We start from the raw sequence: 15,502 nt of genomic DNA, 5'->3' as shown, positions 1-15,502 counted from the left end.
TTCTTGTCCTTTTATTGACTGCCTAGAGGAGCACATGCTCGTTGTGGGGAGGAGGCACAATTCTCCTTCTACAGACTGACAACAAAGGCAGAAGAAATGTCAGTGGTAGCTAAGGTGAGTCTTTCTTCTCACAAATCTAACACTTGGAGCAGCCTGCTATCCTCCAGGCAGCCCAGGCCACAGCCTCAGCCTGAGAGAAATGTCCAGTGCTTCCAAAAAGGAGGCCAACCTGTCCAAACTTAGCAGCAGGGACAGCCTGAAAGGCTGTTTGCTCCCCCTGGCATGTACCCTGTCCCAGGGGGTTCTGACAGTGCTGCTGATGGCAGTGCAGGGAGCAGTGTGTGGAAGAAAGGACATCTGACAAAGAGGTGAGAGGCTGCTGCACTGTGCCCCCCTTCCTGAGTAGTGGTGGCACCCTCAGCACTCCAGTGGGTGCAGGATCAGTGATGCAAGCAAATCGTTTTAATGAAAGCAGCACATGTTTTGCTACAGACATCTCAGAGCTTAACTCTTTGGATGCCTGGTGACCCTCAGTCTTGCCAGGCTCCTGTGAGCAGCCTTCATCTCCTCTCTTGCCTCCCACCACAATGGCAACCAGAGGGACTCCCTACTAAGAAAATTCACGAGAGAGAATGGATAAGCCTGGACTTTGGCAGTATCCCTGAGAGAGGAAAGGAAGTGGAAGAGCTTGTGAAGAAAGGGAATAGTTCACTCTGCTGTGTTTCTGCTCTCTTCTTTGCAATGCACAGCCAGGGACACTCCCGACTAAGCAGAGAGCAATAATTATGTTATGCAGTTGTGGTTCCCCAGGGTAGCTACAGAATAATGTGCTTCTTGTCCTCCAACAGAAAATGTTCTGTTTCCCCACAGCCCCCATCTTGATAAATCAAGAGATTTATCATTATTAATTGTCATCTGATTGCATTTGTACTCTTCAAAAACCACACGGCTTTATCTTTTGACAGGCATGAGGGAGCTTCTCCAAAGCACCATTCAGAGGAACAGGCTTCTAGGTCTCTGTGGGTTTATTCTCTTTCATTTGAAGCACAATCTCATACTACAAAGATGTGTCACAGATTTTCCTGTCTCTGTTTTTCAGAAAAGTCAGAATAGAAACCTTTATAGGACTGTGACTCATCTTTTCCTTTTATACCAATTTTCTGCTTTCTGGCCCCTCTGTACTAGCAAGGGGCTGCTGGGCTCCTCCCTAGCTGCTCTGTGATTTAGTCCTGCTGGCTTGCTTCCCACAGCAGACAAAGAAGACCTAGTGCAAAACATCTCACCACCACGGGCTCCTCCTCACACAGCACACATCTCCACATGGCCAGCTTTCCCAGCTTACGGCTCCTGAGTAACTTCCTGCTCCATGACAACCTCCCTGTCTCTGGGAGCCTGCAGAAATGTCTCTTCAAAGCTAATAGATGGCAAAGTTTATTCACAGAAGGCTTCTCCTTGCTCTAGGAAATGATCAGACATGGAACTGACTTGAGGAGTTTGGCTTCTCTTCTGTTGTGTGCTTAAGCAGAACCTCTGGCAAGCTGCACAAATAAATCTAAAGTCAGTGGCTGAAAAAATTGACTCCATGCCAACAGGAAGAGCAGCCTGGGGAGTTCCTGATGATCTCACCCTGGAAACACAAAGGCAGGCTGCAGGGGATCTGACAGCTGATACCTGAGGGCTTGAAGGCAGCACTATGGGAAACAACATAAGATTCCTGGAAAGGAGGATCCTCGGGAGTGCTGTGAGAGACTCTTGCAGCAGTTACTCAGAGTGAGGCAAAGGAAGAGTTAACAGCAGAATGCCCAGGAGGCTGCGTGGGAATATTTTTCTTGGCAAAGCCTGCAGAAGCAGTTTTTTCCTTATCTGTAAATACTTTCTCAGACTGTGTCAAATGAGAAAGTCACTGGTTGGGGGTTGAGAGGGGATTCAATGACTCAGCAGAAGACTATGTTTGTTCTGCCACAAAGGCCTTTCATTCTGAACTGTCTGAGTGCCAGCTTTGTGAACCAGACAATTACTTCTTTCCAGATCTAGATCTCCTAGTTAATTACACAGGAAACTAGTAGCCATGACATGCAATCAATTTACATCTAATAGTAATTTGTGGCTTACCACCTCTAAAAACCATGCTATGAGAAGGTAAAAAAAAAAAACCAAACACCTTTAATACATTGATCTTAAAAATAGGCTACTAGGCTTAAACCTTTTTAAAAGATAATAACCAAGCTCTGCCCCTGACTCTTGTGTCCAGCAAAACATTCACCTTCCAGTGCCTTCTCACTATGATCCCATTTACCCTGTGGCCAGCTAACCAGACTGATCCACAAAATCACCAGAGATAAGCGGAGCGGTGCCTGAGGGGAACCCCAACCTTACCTGATCTCAACACTTTATTTTTTATAAAAGTGGGAGGTGAACTGCAAGGGAATGGAGGATGGATGGAAAGGGGGCATCTTAGGGCACCACCAGTCTTTAACTACAAAGAAAAGAGTTCTCAGGTACTGCCAGATTTCCTCCAAAAGAGAGGCCCTTGGGTGCAGCTAAGCCTTCAGTCACCCAAGAAATGCCTGTGCCTGCAGAAAGGCAGGAAAAGGTTAGCAAAGAGTCCATTCAGAAGCAGAATTGGAATGCAAAGATGCCATAAGCCAAAATTATTTAACTCAATCTTGACAAAATCAGCAACATTGTTCCACTTCCAGCACCCCTAGTGAGTGAGGCCATAGCTGCTCCTCCTCGAAGGAGCAGATTCTGGGGATTAGGAGACTGGCAATACTCTTACCTAAGGTCTCCCTGAAAGATGCTTTCCATCCCCTGTCTGTTCCGAAGAAGTCAGTGCTGAACAGCAGGAACAAGTTATTGCTGGAGCTCTTCATGTTCGGAGGCAGCTCTGAGCCACAGAATTTGCCAAGCAGAGGAGCATGGGTGTCTGAGCCATCATACACAGCCACAGAGTCTTTGTAGCAGGAGGGAGAGATTTCAAGCTGGAAGCTGTTGAATCTGTAAAATAGATTTGGGGCAGCAGGCATCAGATTTTCGTTTCTGTTTCCGTGTTGTGTGTTTTCAGTGCTTGAGGAAGGGCGCAGGTGACAGCAATACCCACAGCCATGCAGGCAGATAGTACAGAGCATTTCTCTTTAGGAGCAAGCAAGCCAAAGGAGAACTGCATTGCAAACCACTGCAGCCTGCCAACCTCACAGAATTAATGTCCCCCACACACTGGGCCCTTCAGTGCAAGCTGTCAGCACTCCTGGGCTTTCTGTGGAGCTGCAGGTCCCTGCTCTGCAAATCCCACTTTGGCAAATCCCTTAGCCTCAAACGCTCTTGGGCACGTGAGGGCTGCAAGCTCAGAGGTCTTCCATTTAGCTGGGCAGGGTTCTCTTCACTCCCAGTCAGTGCAGCAGCACAGTGTATCTGCCCTTCAGTGTCTCTGAGGTGAGGGTTGTGGCAGCCCTGTCTCAGAAGCTTGCTCTTCCTGGGTGGCTGATATTCCTTGGGCAGTAAGTGAGTGCCAGCCTTCTCCAGAATTCATGTTTCTCAAAGGCTGGCAGAATTTAGTTGAGAACATGAGCTGTATGTCTACAATTCCTTATTCCTCTTGCTAATAAAAGTGGGGGGTTACAACTGTGGTGATGTTTTTCCCATAAATTCCAGAGAAAGCTGAGGGGCCTTTGAAAGCTTGCTGCAGCAGCCATTTCTCCTTTTAGTTCAGCTTCCCCTTCAGGAAAGGAAAAGCAGAGAGAAAATTGTCAGTAATTGCTGTCTTTAACTGGCATCAGAGACCTCCCTGTCCATTTGATGGCAAACTGAGCTGGGCTTACATACTTGAGGGCCACCACTCTGCTGCTTCCAACTGTGATGTGGTATGAGCAGTTCATGTTGTGGTGGTAGTCCAGCAGGGCATGGGCCGGGCTGCTGATGATCCCCACGGAGCCGCCAAACACACCGCCGCAGGCTGCAGGGGAACAGAGACACCAGAGATGGCTCCTGGGTACCAGCTTGATCTTACCTCTCACACTTCTGGCAGAGGCTTGTGCTAGTCCTCTTCTAGCTGCAAGGGGAGAAAAGCTCCTGACAGATGAGGAGCAGGTAGTGGGCAGTGGCACAGAAGCAGCCTCAGCTGGATAACTTGCCCTGCCCTTGACTTTTCTCATGTAGCTGCAGGCAGAGCCTCTGCCTCTCTCCACCTCCTGCAGGGCTGGGCCATGACTATGGCATCAGCTGTGTGCAGAAAGGCACAGAGCTTGCACAGAGTCAGCAAAGAGTCTGCACAGAGTCTCCCCAGGCACCACTGATCCTGGGGACTGAGCCTCGTGCAGGCACCCAGCAGCAGCAGAGGGTGGCTGAGATGGAGGACTGCACAGAGCCAGCTGGACTTTGCAGGCCTTGCTTGGCTTCCCAGGCTGTCACACCATGGGTGCTGAGGAGGCCAGGATGTGGCTGATGTTTGTTGCCAGCCTCAGTGCTCAAGGGAAAGAAAAGCAAAGCTCTTATAAAACCAACTCTAATCTCTGTTGTTGGCCTCTGCCTTCGTTTTATAATCTTAACTTGGCAAAACAATGCTCCCTGCATCCTGTTGATAAATAGCTTGAAGCCACACACAACTTTCCATGTTTTAAAGGACTTGCCACTGCCCAGGCCACCACCTCAACAAAGGCAGTCCCAGACAGGGTGCTGTTGGGTACAGAGCCCCAGCTCCTGGGCTGGCAGCCTGGAGCCCTGGCAGATAGAGGGCAGGAGCCAGCAGGAAAAGGAATCTGCATTATTCTGCACTAGGAGGGAGAAGGCTTTTTTGTCTTGTTTTCAGCAAACAATACACCCAGAGGGAAGAGGAATGTTCATGGCCAGAATCTGCTCTGTAGAGACAACAAGCAGCTCACAGGGCTGCAGGAATCTTTCGCAAATGTCAGAGGTCACAAGGCAGATAGCAACAACTGCCTTGAGTGAGTTGTGAAGGCCTTTTCCATGAGTAACTGCTGGCTGCCATTTCTCAGTGCCACTCCCTCTGCCCTGTCTGTATTGGGCCATTCATTTTACAGAAAGAATTTGGCCTTGTGGTCTTTGCTGTGGCTTTGAACGTGAGGAGTGCATCAAGGGAAGTACCAAAGTGAAGAACTCAGACTTTTCTCTGTGATGAGAAAGTGATGCTCCCCAAAATCAAAGTACTGTCTTTACAAGCTAAACCTAGGAGATATCAAAGCTGGATTTGAAAATGAAGCTCATCTTTTGGGGTATTTGTATTTGTGCAGATGGAAACCATAAACTCAGCTGGGAACTTCTTTTTCTAATCCATATTTCTTTTCCAAACCAAAAGAGATCTTAGTGAATGACCAAAGGTTTTGGTGAAAATACTTATTTTTAAATAGAAATCTATCTAGATCTCAGGTTTTACTTACATCAACACCTGCAACTGCAAGAGGATCATCAAATGGAGGCATGTGGCTGGAGCGTTTTACAACCCCTGCTCTGGTTCCCATGCTGTGTAATGTAGTTTTAGTGTCAGTGGGACTCAGACCATACTCCTGCATGGGATTAAATCTTTTACGTTCACTCAGTTAAACAAACTGCTGCTGTTTCTCCTCAAACATCATAAAAACCCAAACCAAAAAAGGAACCAACCAAAGCCAACAGCCAAACCTAAACCAAACAGAACAAACTTGCCCAAGTGGATTGCATTTCTTTTCTACAGGAAAGCAAAAGTGTTTTAAGTTCTTGACTTGGTCCCATATAGTGTGTTGACATGAGAGCTATGAAAAAACACCTCAGGCAGTGACAGCAGTCACCAAACTGCCCCATGATCTGCTCCTGAGCAGGGGCAAGTGCAGAAGGAACAGGAAAAATCTACACTTATCTAAGGTATTCCCCAGATGAGGTACAATGGCTCCCACACTGAGTCAGAGTATTTCCACCATGTAAAGCACAGAAAAGTGGCTACTCACCAACTGCTCTGTATCGTGCCTGGAATCCAAAGCCTACAATGTGGGAATCAGTGTAGAAGTTGAGCAGCATAGGTCCAAAGACACTGACTGGAGCAGGGAGATCATTGCCACAGAGTGTGATGAGAGGCTGTGAGGTAACACTGGTGCCACTGAAGATGCTTAGTCCATCATAAAGACAAACCCTGCTCAAGGGTGCTGGGGCTGCAAGGACATCAAATGCAGAAGTGTTAACAGCATGTTTGACTGCTGAGCTGCAAGAATATCCAGAGCCCACACAGGACAAGAATTAGATTTTACATGACTTTCCATTCCAGGATCTCAGGATCTCATCTGCCTGCTGAGGAAGCAAATGTCCATTTTTACTATGCAGAAAGGGGCAGAGGCCTTGTGTATAAGACATTATACAGTCTCCTTCAACACCTCCCAGCACCTGGAAAAGGGTCAAAGTGCCTTGAGTTCATGAGAGTTCATAGCTGGGGAGATGAGAGAACCAGACACAAGCATGGATCTCCTCTGCAAACCAAAGCAATGCACCCTTTGAAAGGCAACCTAATACCACAGAGAGAAAAACAAGAGGCTGACTCTCGTGAGATCCAGTCTGCAGCACTGCATCCAGTTCTTGGTGCCCCTGCCATAAGAGGGACATGGAGCTGCTGCAGAGGGTCATGAAGATGATCAGAGGCTGAGAGAGTTTGGGCTGTTCAGCCTGGGGAACAGAAGGTTCTAAGGAGACTGTGATGGTTTGAAACTGTCTTTTTAATTTTTCCTTGCAAAGTTCAGAACAGAGAAAGTGAAAGAATGTAAATAAGTCACTATTGGGTGTAAGAAAGCAAAATAATGATTGTTCTAAACACTTCCATTGGATAGATAGAAATGTTTAAGAACTATTACCCAAAACAAAGTAGGCATTCTGCACATTCTGCATTCGGCAGTGGGGGCAGTTGCTGGGCTGTCTGGCTGCTGTTTCTTCTTCTCTTCTGGCTGAAGATAACACACTGACCTTGGCAGCTAAGTTAACAGCTTTCTGCTTAACTAACTCTGCTTCTCTGTCCAGGGGGGTCTGGGGGGGAAGCTCCTGGGAGAGGGAGGCCCCTTTGGGAGGGTCCCCTTGGGGGGAAGCAAAGGGAGATCGATTGTGCTTTTTCTGTTGATTGTATATATTTGTGAATGTTGTGAATTTTGTATATTTGTACATATTCATTGCATTTCATTGTAGATTTTAGACTTTGCTTGTAAATACAGCTTTTCATTTGCTTCCAGACTGGGCTAGCCTGGTTATTGTTGGTGGGGGGGGGAATTTCAGCTCACACCGACACACTTTTTATTTTTGGCGCTCCAACTCAGGGCTCGATTGCTTGTTTGATTTATTTCTGCTCAGATTAGGAAGCAAAATGAAGCTGTTTTGGATTTTGAGTAATTTTATTTCATCTATTATCGGTGTGATTGTCTACAGATGGGCTGTTTCCTGCATGATAGACAAGATTGTGAGATATGTGGCATATAAGTCGTTTCTTTGGGTTAAGAACAAGTTACTGAATGTTGGTGAATTCTGTTATGGTCTTATTGGGCTAAGAAGCTATGGTAACTCAACTATGGATCTGCTAGCAGACACATATGAGTTTGTTACTCCTCTTACAACTACAGAGGGTCTTTGGAACCAGTGGTACCTTAGATATCTTGTACTAGTCTTAATCTTAAATTTGTTGCTTCTTGGAATAATCATATGGCTACTGATAGCACTGTATCAAGAAAGACATAAGGCTACTTGCTCTTCCAACTCTGCTGTGAATGTGAAAACCAAGCCAGTAAATTTGGTGGCCACTGTAACCAGAAAGCGTAAAGGAGATGCAGATGCTGCAGGAGATGGTGCAGATGGAGATGAGGGTCCTTCTACTCAGGGTCCCTCTCTTAAGAAAGATCCTTCTGATGAGGAAGAGAGGGTTAGCCTTAAAACTCTGGTAGACCTCTTGAGACCCCACATGGATGATGGAGATGTAGGTCAGGATGTAGACCCTAGTAGATTAGCAACTGCTGGCAGTGCCTCTGAACTCAAAGAAATTCAACGGAGGATTAAAATAGGATTATGGGGACAGCGACCTCAGGATGATGATGATGATGATGATGATGAGGATGACATACAGTCAGCTAATGCACCCAGACAGGAAATTAGACATGTGAGGAAGGATTACATCAGAGGAGATAATGAGCCAGTCCTGTCTTGGCTAGCCAGGTGTTTTGATATGGGAGCCCCAGCATTGGTGGTAGGTGACAAGTCGGCCTCTCAGTTGGGGATGCTCTCAAAGGATACAGGCATAGACAGGCACCTAGGCAAGTGCATTGGTAAAGTTTCTCTGTGGGCACGCCTCCTACTGGCAGTCTCGCTGAGGTACCCCAGCAGAGATGATTTACCATGGAACCCTAAGCCTTGGACCACAATAGCTGAGGGAATCAAGCGTCTGAGAGAGTTTGCTGTGAGAGAAGTAATGTATGGAGATCATAAGACTCTGAATCCTGATGAAATTCCTGTTGGAACAGGCCTTGCCAAAAAGCTCATTAAGCTTGCTCCTCCTAATTATGCTACTATTCTGGCTAGCAGGATTGTGGCAAGAAATTATGGTGGAGCACCTCCCACTGTTGGCCATTTCACTGACCAAATGAGGCAATTGGAGGATAGTCTTGCACGTACTTCTTTGGTTTCAGCCATTGAAACTTTGTCTGGAGAAATGAAGAATTGCATGAAAGAGCTGCAGGAGGAACTTAAAACCTCCATATCCAACTTGATGAAGGGGGATGATTCTAATTCCTCTTCTTCCAGATGGATACAAGTTTCAGCTGTTAGGAACAGACGTGCTCCAAGGAGGCCATTCCAGAATAGGTCAAACCAAAACAGACAGCAGAGGCAATCACGTGGCAGTATCTGGATAACTCTACGTGATCAGTTTGGTGAGAACATGAACAGATGGGATGGTCAACCAACTTCTGATCTTTTCAAGAGGTTACGGGAGCTGCAGAGGGGCAGATCCCGAGGTAGCAATACCAGGAGGGTAGCTGTCGCTTCCTCAGTTTCCCAGAACAACTCTGATAGCTCCAACAGTGATCCTAATTCTGGTGCTGGACGTTGTGCCAGCTGTACATGTGGATGTAATCCCCACCATTAGGGGTGCCCTGCCTTCCGCCAGGGGGAGGTAAGGGATAATGGAGATAACAGAATCTATTGGGATGTGTACATCCAGTGGCCTGGCACTTCAAAATTTCAGAAGTACAGGGCCTTGGTTGACACAGGAGCTCAGTGCACCATAATACCATCAAATTATCAAGGGGGAGAATCTATAACTATTCAGGGAGTCACTGGTGGATCTCAAGAGTTGTTTAAGATAGAGGTTGACATAAGTTTAACTGGGAAGCAGTGGAAGAAACACACTATTGTAACAGGTCCTAATGCACCTTGTATTTTGGGAATTGACTTTCTGAGAGAAGGGCGTTTTAAAGACCCTAAGGGTTACAAATGGGCTTTTGGAATAGCAACTGTAGAAATTGATGGAGGAAAATTGAAGTTGTCCATCAGACCTGAGCTTTCAGATGAATCTGCAGTTGTGGGACAACATGAGATAGAGGATGTAAAGCTGCCGGTTGCTTCTCAAACTGTGCATCACAGACAATACAGAACCAACCGTGACTCTTTGGTGCCCATTCAAAACTTGATTCGTCAGCTGGAGAGTCAGAAGGTCATCAGCAAAACTCATTCACCTTTCAACAGTCCAATCTGGCCTGTGAGAAAGCAGAATGGAGAGTGGCGTCTGACAGTTGATTTCCGTGCCTTGAATGAAGTAACTCCACCCATGAGTGCAGCTGTACCAGACATGATGGAACTCCAATATGAGCTGGAATCCAAGCAGGCCAAATGGTATGCTACCATAGACATTGCTAATGCTTTCTTCTCTATTCCCATAGCAGAGGAATGCAGGCCTCAGTTTGCTTTCACCTGGAGAGGCATTCAGTACACATTCAATCGTTTGCCCCAGGGGTGGATTCACAGTTCAACCATCTGCCATGCAGTGATCCATGATGCTTTGGAGAAAGGTGGAGCTCCAGAACACATTCAGTTCATCGATGACATCATTGTCTGGGGTGAGACTGCTGAAGAAGTCTTCGAGAAAGGTAACAAAATCCTTGACATTCTCTTGCAAGCCGGTTTCGCTATCAAGCGAGACAAGGTGAAAGGACCTGCCAGAGAAATCCAGTTTCTGGGAGTGCGGTGGCAAGATGGTCGCCGTCACATCCCAATGGATGTGATAAACAGAGTCTCCACCATGGCAAATCCCATCAACAAGAAAGAAACTCTGCGTTTCTTAGGCATAGTGGGATTTTGGAGACTGCACATTCCTGGATACAGTCAGATTGTGAAACCTCTCTATGATGTGACTCGAAAGAGAAACAGTTTCCAATGGGGTCCTGAGCAACAAGCAGCCTTTGACCAGATCAAGCGAGAGGTAGTCCAAGCGATGGGTCTGGGACCTGTCCGAACTGGTCCAGACATTAAGAACATTCTGTACACGGCCGCGAGTGACAATGGTCCAACCTGGTGCTTATGGCAAAGAGCTCCAGGGGAGACACGAGGACGTCCTCTTGGTTTCTGGGGTCGTGGCTACAGAGGCTCAGAGGCAAACTACACTCCAACAGAGAAAGAGATTTTAGCTGCTTATGAAGGAGTGAAAGCTGCTTCTGAAGTCATTGGAACTGAGTCACAACTTCTTCTAGCTCCTAGATTGCCAGTTCTGAATTGGATGTTCAAAGGCAAAGGTTCTTCACCACATCATGCAACAGATGCTACCTGGTCTAAGTGGATGGCTCTGATAACACAGCGAGCTCGAATGGGAAATCTCGAAAGGCCTGGTTTGGTGGAGGTGATCACAAACTGGCCAGAAGGCACAAGCTGTGCTAAACCTCCAGAGGAGAGAGTAGCTCGTGCTGAGGAAGCTCCTCCTTACAGTGATCTGTCTGATGATGAAAAGAGATATGCTTTGTTCACAGACGGTTCCTGTCGTCTTGTTGGGAACAAGCGGAGATGGAAATCTGCAGTGTGGAGTCCAACGCGCAGAGTTGCAGAAGCGAGAGATGGAGAAGGAGAATCCAGTCAATTCGCAGAGGTAAAAGCTGTCCAGCTAGCTCTTAACATAGCTGAACGTGAGAGATGGCCAAAGCTTTATCTCTACACTGACTCGTGGATGGTAGCCAATGCCTTGTGGGGTTGGCTGAAAGACTGGAAGAAGAATGGCTGGCAGAGGAAAGGAAAGCCAATTTGGGCTGCAGATCTGTGGCAAGACATTGCTGCTCGCATTGAGAGAATCCCAGTGAAAGTGAGACACATCGATGCTCACATTCCTAAGAGCAAAGCTACTGAGGAACAACACCACAACCATCAGGCAGATCTAGCTGCAAGAGTTTCCCAGGTGGACACAAACTCTGATCCTGATCCTGATCTTGACTGGAAACACCGAGGTGAGCTGTTCTTAGCTCGGTGGGCCCATGACTCGTCAGGACATCAAGGCAGAGATGCAACCTACCGATGGGCTCGTGACAGATCCATTGACATTTCCATGGATGCTATCACACAAGTCATCCATGACTGTGACATTTGTGCTGCTATTAAGCAGGCAAAGCGGATCAAGCCCTTGTGGTACGGTGACCGATGGTCCAAGTACAAGTATGGTGAAGCCTGGCAGATTGACTACATCACTCTACCTCGTTCTCCATCTGGTAAGCAGTATGTGCTGACTATGGTAGAGGCGAGCACTGGATGGCTGGAAACTTATCCAGTTCCTCATGCAACTGCACGTAACACCATTCTTGGCCTGGAGAGACAAATCCTGTGGAGACACGGAACTCCAGAGAGGATTGAGTCGGACAATGGAACTCATTTCAAGAACAATCTTGTAAAAAACTGGGCCAAAGAGCACGGCATCGAGTGGATATTCCACATTCCCTACTATGCACCAGCTGCAGGGAAGATCGAACGCTACAATGGTTTGCTGAAAACCACTCTCAAAGCCATGGGGGGTGGATCTTTGAAAAACTGGGAGAAACATTTAGCACAAGCAACCTGGTTGGTGAATAGTAGAGGTTCAGTGAATCGAGCTGGACCTGCCCAATCAGATTTGTTGCGAGAGGAGGAAGGTGATAGAGTTCCTGTTATCAGAGAAAAGAATCTGTTAGGCAAAACTGTTTGGGTATTTTCTCCTTCAGGAGAGGCCAAACCTGTCCGAGGGGTGGTTTCTGCTGAAGGTCCTGGTCACACCTATTGGGTGATGCAAGAAAATGGTGAATTTCAGTGCATTCCACAAAGAAATCTAACTTTGGCTGAGAGAGGTTAAATTCAGAGTGTTGCGCAGACACAGCATCGCGCCCAAGAGGAGAGTTCATGAGATCCACGGTGCATGAACCCTGAGAGCCCTGAGTCACCTGAGAGTCCCTGTTCCTTTCTTCGCTCCATCTGCGAGGAAACAAGCTGTTTGCTGTTTTTCCTGTGATTTGACTCTTTTGAATCATCTACATCTGAGATAGCCGGAATGGACTATGGTCTTTATTCACCTATTGTTGTAGATATTATTTTAGATTAGATAAATGATAGTAGCAGCCAATGGAATTGTTTAGAAGGGGTGGACTGTGATGGTTTGAAACTGTCTTTTTAATTTTTCCTTGCAAAGTTCAGAACAGAGAAAGTGAAAGAATGTAAATAAGTCACTATTGGGTGTAAGAAAGCAAAATAATGATTGTTCTAAACACTTCCATTGGATAGATAGAAATGTTTAAGAACTATTACCCAAAACAAAGTAGGCATTCTGCACATTCTGCATTCGGCAGTGGGGGCAGTTGCTGGGCTGTCTGGCTGCTGTTTCTTCTTCTCTTCTGGCTGAAGATAACACACTGACCTTGGCAGCTAAGTTAACAGCTTTCTGCTTAACTAACTCTGCTTCTCTGTCCAGGGGGGTCTGGGGGGGAAGCTCCTGGGAGAGGGAGGCCCCTTTGGGAGGGTCCCCTTGGGGGGAAGCAAAGGGAGATCGATTGTGCTTTTTCTGTTGATTGTATATATTTGTGAATGTTGTGAATTTTGTATATTTGTACATATTCATTGCATTTCATTGTATTTTTTAGACTTTGCTTGTAAATACAGCTTTTCATTTGCTTCCAGACTGGGCTAGCCTGGTTATTGTTGGTGGGGGGGGGAATTTCAGCTCACACCGACACAGGAGACCTTAAAGCAGCCTCCCAGTACCTGAAGGGAGCTACAGGAGAGCTGTGGAGGGACTTTTGACAAGGACTGGGAATGCCAGGAGATTGAGACTGGAGATGAGGAAGAAATTATTTCTAGTGAGGGTGGTGAGACACTGGAACAGGTTGCCCAGGGAGGTTGTGGATGTCCCTTCCCTGAAGGTGTTCAAGGCTGGATTGGATGTGTTCTATGAGAACCTGGGCTGGTGGGAGGCATCCCTGCCCATGGCAGGGAGGTTGGAATCGGATGAGATTAAAGGTCCTTTCCAACCCAAACCATTCTGTGAATATATGATTCTAGGATTTCGTTCTTTGATGCAGAAGTCAGCACTCAGTGCAGGAAATTTTAAATCATTCAGAATGAACACTGGCAAAGATGAAACAATAGTCCACACACTAACATGCTTCAGAGCTGACTCCTTTATCCAGCTCTGGAGTACCTAAACCCAGATTCCTGAGCTTGATTCAGAAGACACAAACTGCAAATTTAATCTTGCAATTTGCCAGTGAAATTCTGTAACTGTGGAGATTTGGAGATGACCTGAGCAACAGGAAAACACCCAAAAGTTTTCCAGAGCAATCTGCTTTAGGGGGCAAATCAGTGCACATGTTGGGGGAGTGAAAATCTGCCTGCTCAGAAGCACTGAGAGACAGAAATGAGAAAACAGATTCACAGAACGGGTTGGGTTGGAAGGCACCTTGAAGATCATCCAGTTCCAATCCCCTGCCATGGGCAGGGGCACCTCCCACCAGCCCAGGTTGATCAAGGCCTCATCCAGCCTGGCCTTGAACACCTCCAGGGAGGGGGCATCCACAACCTCCCTGGGCAACCTGTTCCACCCTCACTGGAAAGAATTTCTGCCCAATCTCCAGTGTGAATCTGCCCTCTTCCAGCTCAAAGCCATTGCCACTTGTCCTGTCACTACAAGCCCTGGTAAATGTCCCTCCCCTGCTCTCCTGTAGCCCCTTCAGGTACTGGAAGGCTGCTGTAAGATTTTATCATTCTTATGTTTTTTTCCCCTGTTTTTAATGCCCCATAGGCAGGTAGATCTCTGGAGGAATGTGCCATCCTCTTCGACTCTGCCCCAGCTTTCCAGCCACATCACCATTTGCAAGCAGACAGGACTGAGACAAGAAGTCTCAAGTGTATTAGGTTCATACAAGTTTCATGAAGGCCAGCAGCTGAGGTGGAGTGCAGAGGAATGTCCCCAAAACAGGACAAGATGTGCCCTCAGTGTAAGGGACAGTGAGCAGAAACCTGCTGAGCACCAGCACTCTGGGAGCTCAGGGCCACAGCAGAACCTCCCTGCACAGCTGGGAGCCAAAAACACAGGGAGAAGGTGGTGGGAGGGATGCATGGTGGGAGCTAGAGAGGTTTGGCATCATGTGGAAGCAAGAACCCACAGGGGTTATGCAAAAGGGCTGGATTAATGCTGCCAGAGAAAAACACAACACACAGCAACTGGAAAGCCAGTTCCAGCCACTCCTGTGCTTGCACAACTTGGTGTTCCCTTTGTCTTCATTATTTCCCACCATAATGAAAGCTGGGGTGTCACTCTGAGATTAAGCTGCCATGCTTGGCAACCTGCTAGCAACAATGGGGCAGTTGCTTAAGCTGCAGAGAATTTACAGGGAGTTACCCAAACTCAAGAGGGCAGAGGCTGAGCCTGCTGTGGCAGTGAGGGATTGTCCAGCCCAAACCAGCTGCTTTCCAGTGCTGCAGCAAACAGGATGGCTTGTGTGGAAAAGGACACCAAACAGGAATGGACTCATCATTCTGCTTCATGAGAACAACAGAGTAATCCCAGAAGCCAAATCTCTGGAGTTTTAATTTCAAACCTCTCAGCATATTCTAATAGCCTCACAATTATGCCAGGAGGGAAATGCAGTGGGTCAGAGGAACCAAGCTGAAAGCAACCAGCCACAGCAGAGAGCTGATGACGCTGTTTATAAAATACCTAAGTGCAAATATTCTTCATGCCCTACCCTGTTAAGAGAGTGCTTTAGAATGGGATCACAGAATCACAGACTCACAGAATGTCAGGGGCTGGAAAGGACCTCAAAAGCTCATCCAGTCCAGCCCCCCTGCCAGAGCAGGAGCACCTATAGCAGGCCACACAAGAACACATCCAGGCAGGTCTCAAATATCTCCAGAGAGGGAGACTCCACAACCCCCCTGGGCAGCCTGCTCCAATGTTCAATGGAAACTATAATCAATTTAAAAATGCAAATAAATGAGAACAATGTGAAATGGGGACAAGTGCAATTTGGGAATGAAAAAGATTTAAGTAAGCAGC

At 47.1% G+C, this 15,502-nt stretch overlaps 1 protein-coding gene across 1 annotated transcript in view; it reads right to left on the bottom strand.

Annotated features, from left to right (window-relative positions):
• Positions 1-15,502, bottom strand: part of CUBN (cubilin) — a 162,792-nt gene that overhangs the window by 14,752 nt on the left and 132,538 nt on the right. The window contains exons 57-59 of the mRNA XM_054390004.1: positions 5,937-6,137; positions 3,823-3,952; positions 2,780-2,997 (exon numbers count right to left, since the gene is read on the bottom strand). Coding sequence (XP_054245979.1) covers positions 2,780-2,997; positions 3,823-3,952; positions 5,937-6,137 — 549 coding nt within the window. The remainder of the gene's footprint in view (positions 1-2,779; positions 2,998-3,822; positions 3,953-5,936; positions 6,138-15,502) is intronic.

The sequence above is a fragment of the Indicator indicator genome, chromosome 20, assembly GCF_027791375.1.
Source record: "Indicator indicator isolate 239-I01 chromosome 20, UM_Iind_1.1, whole genome shotgun sequence".
In the NCBI taxonomy this organism is placed as follows: Eukaryota; Metazoa; Chordata; class Aves; order Piciformes; family Indicatoridae; genus Indicator; species Indicator indicator.
The sequence above is the reverse complement of the archived record's forward strand: the minus strand, read 5'-3'. Positions and strand labels throughout refer to the sequence as shown.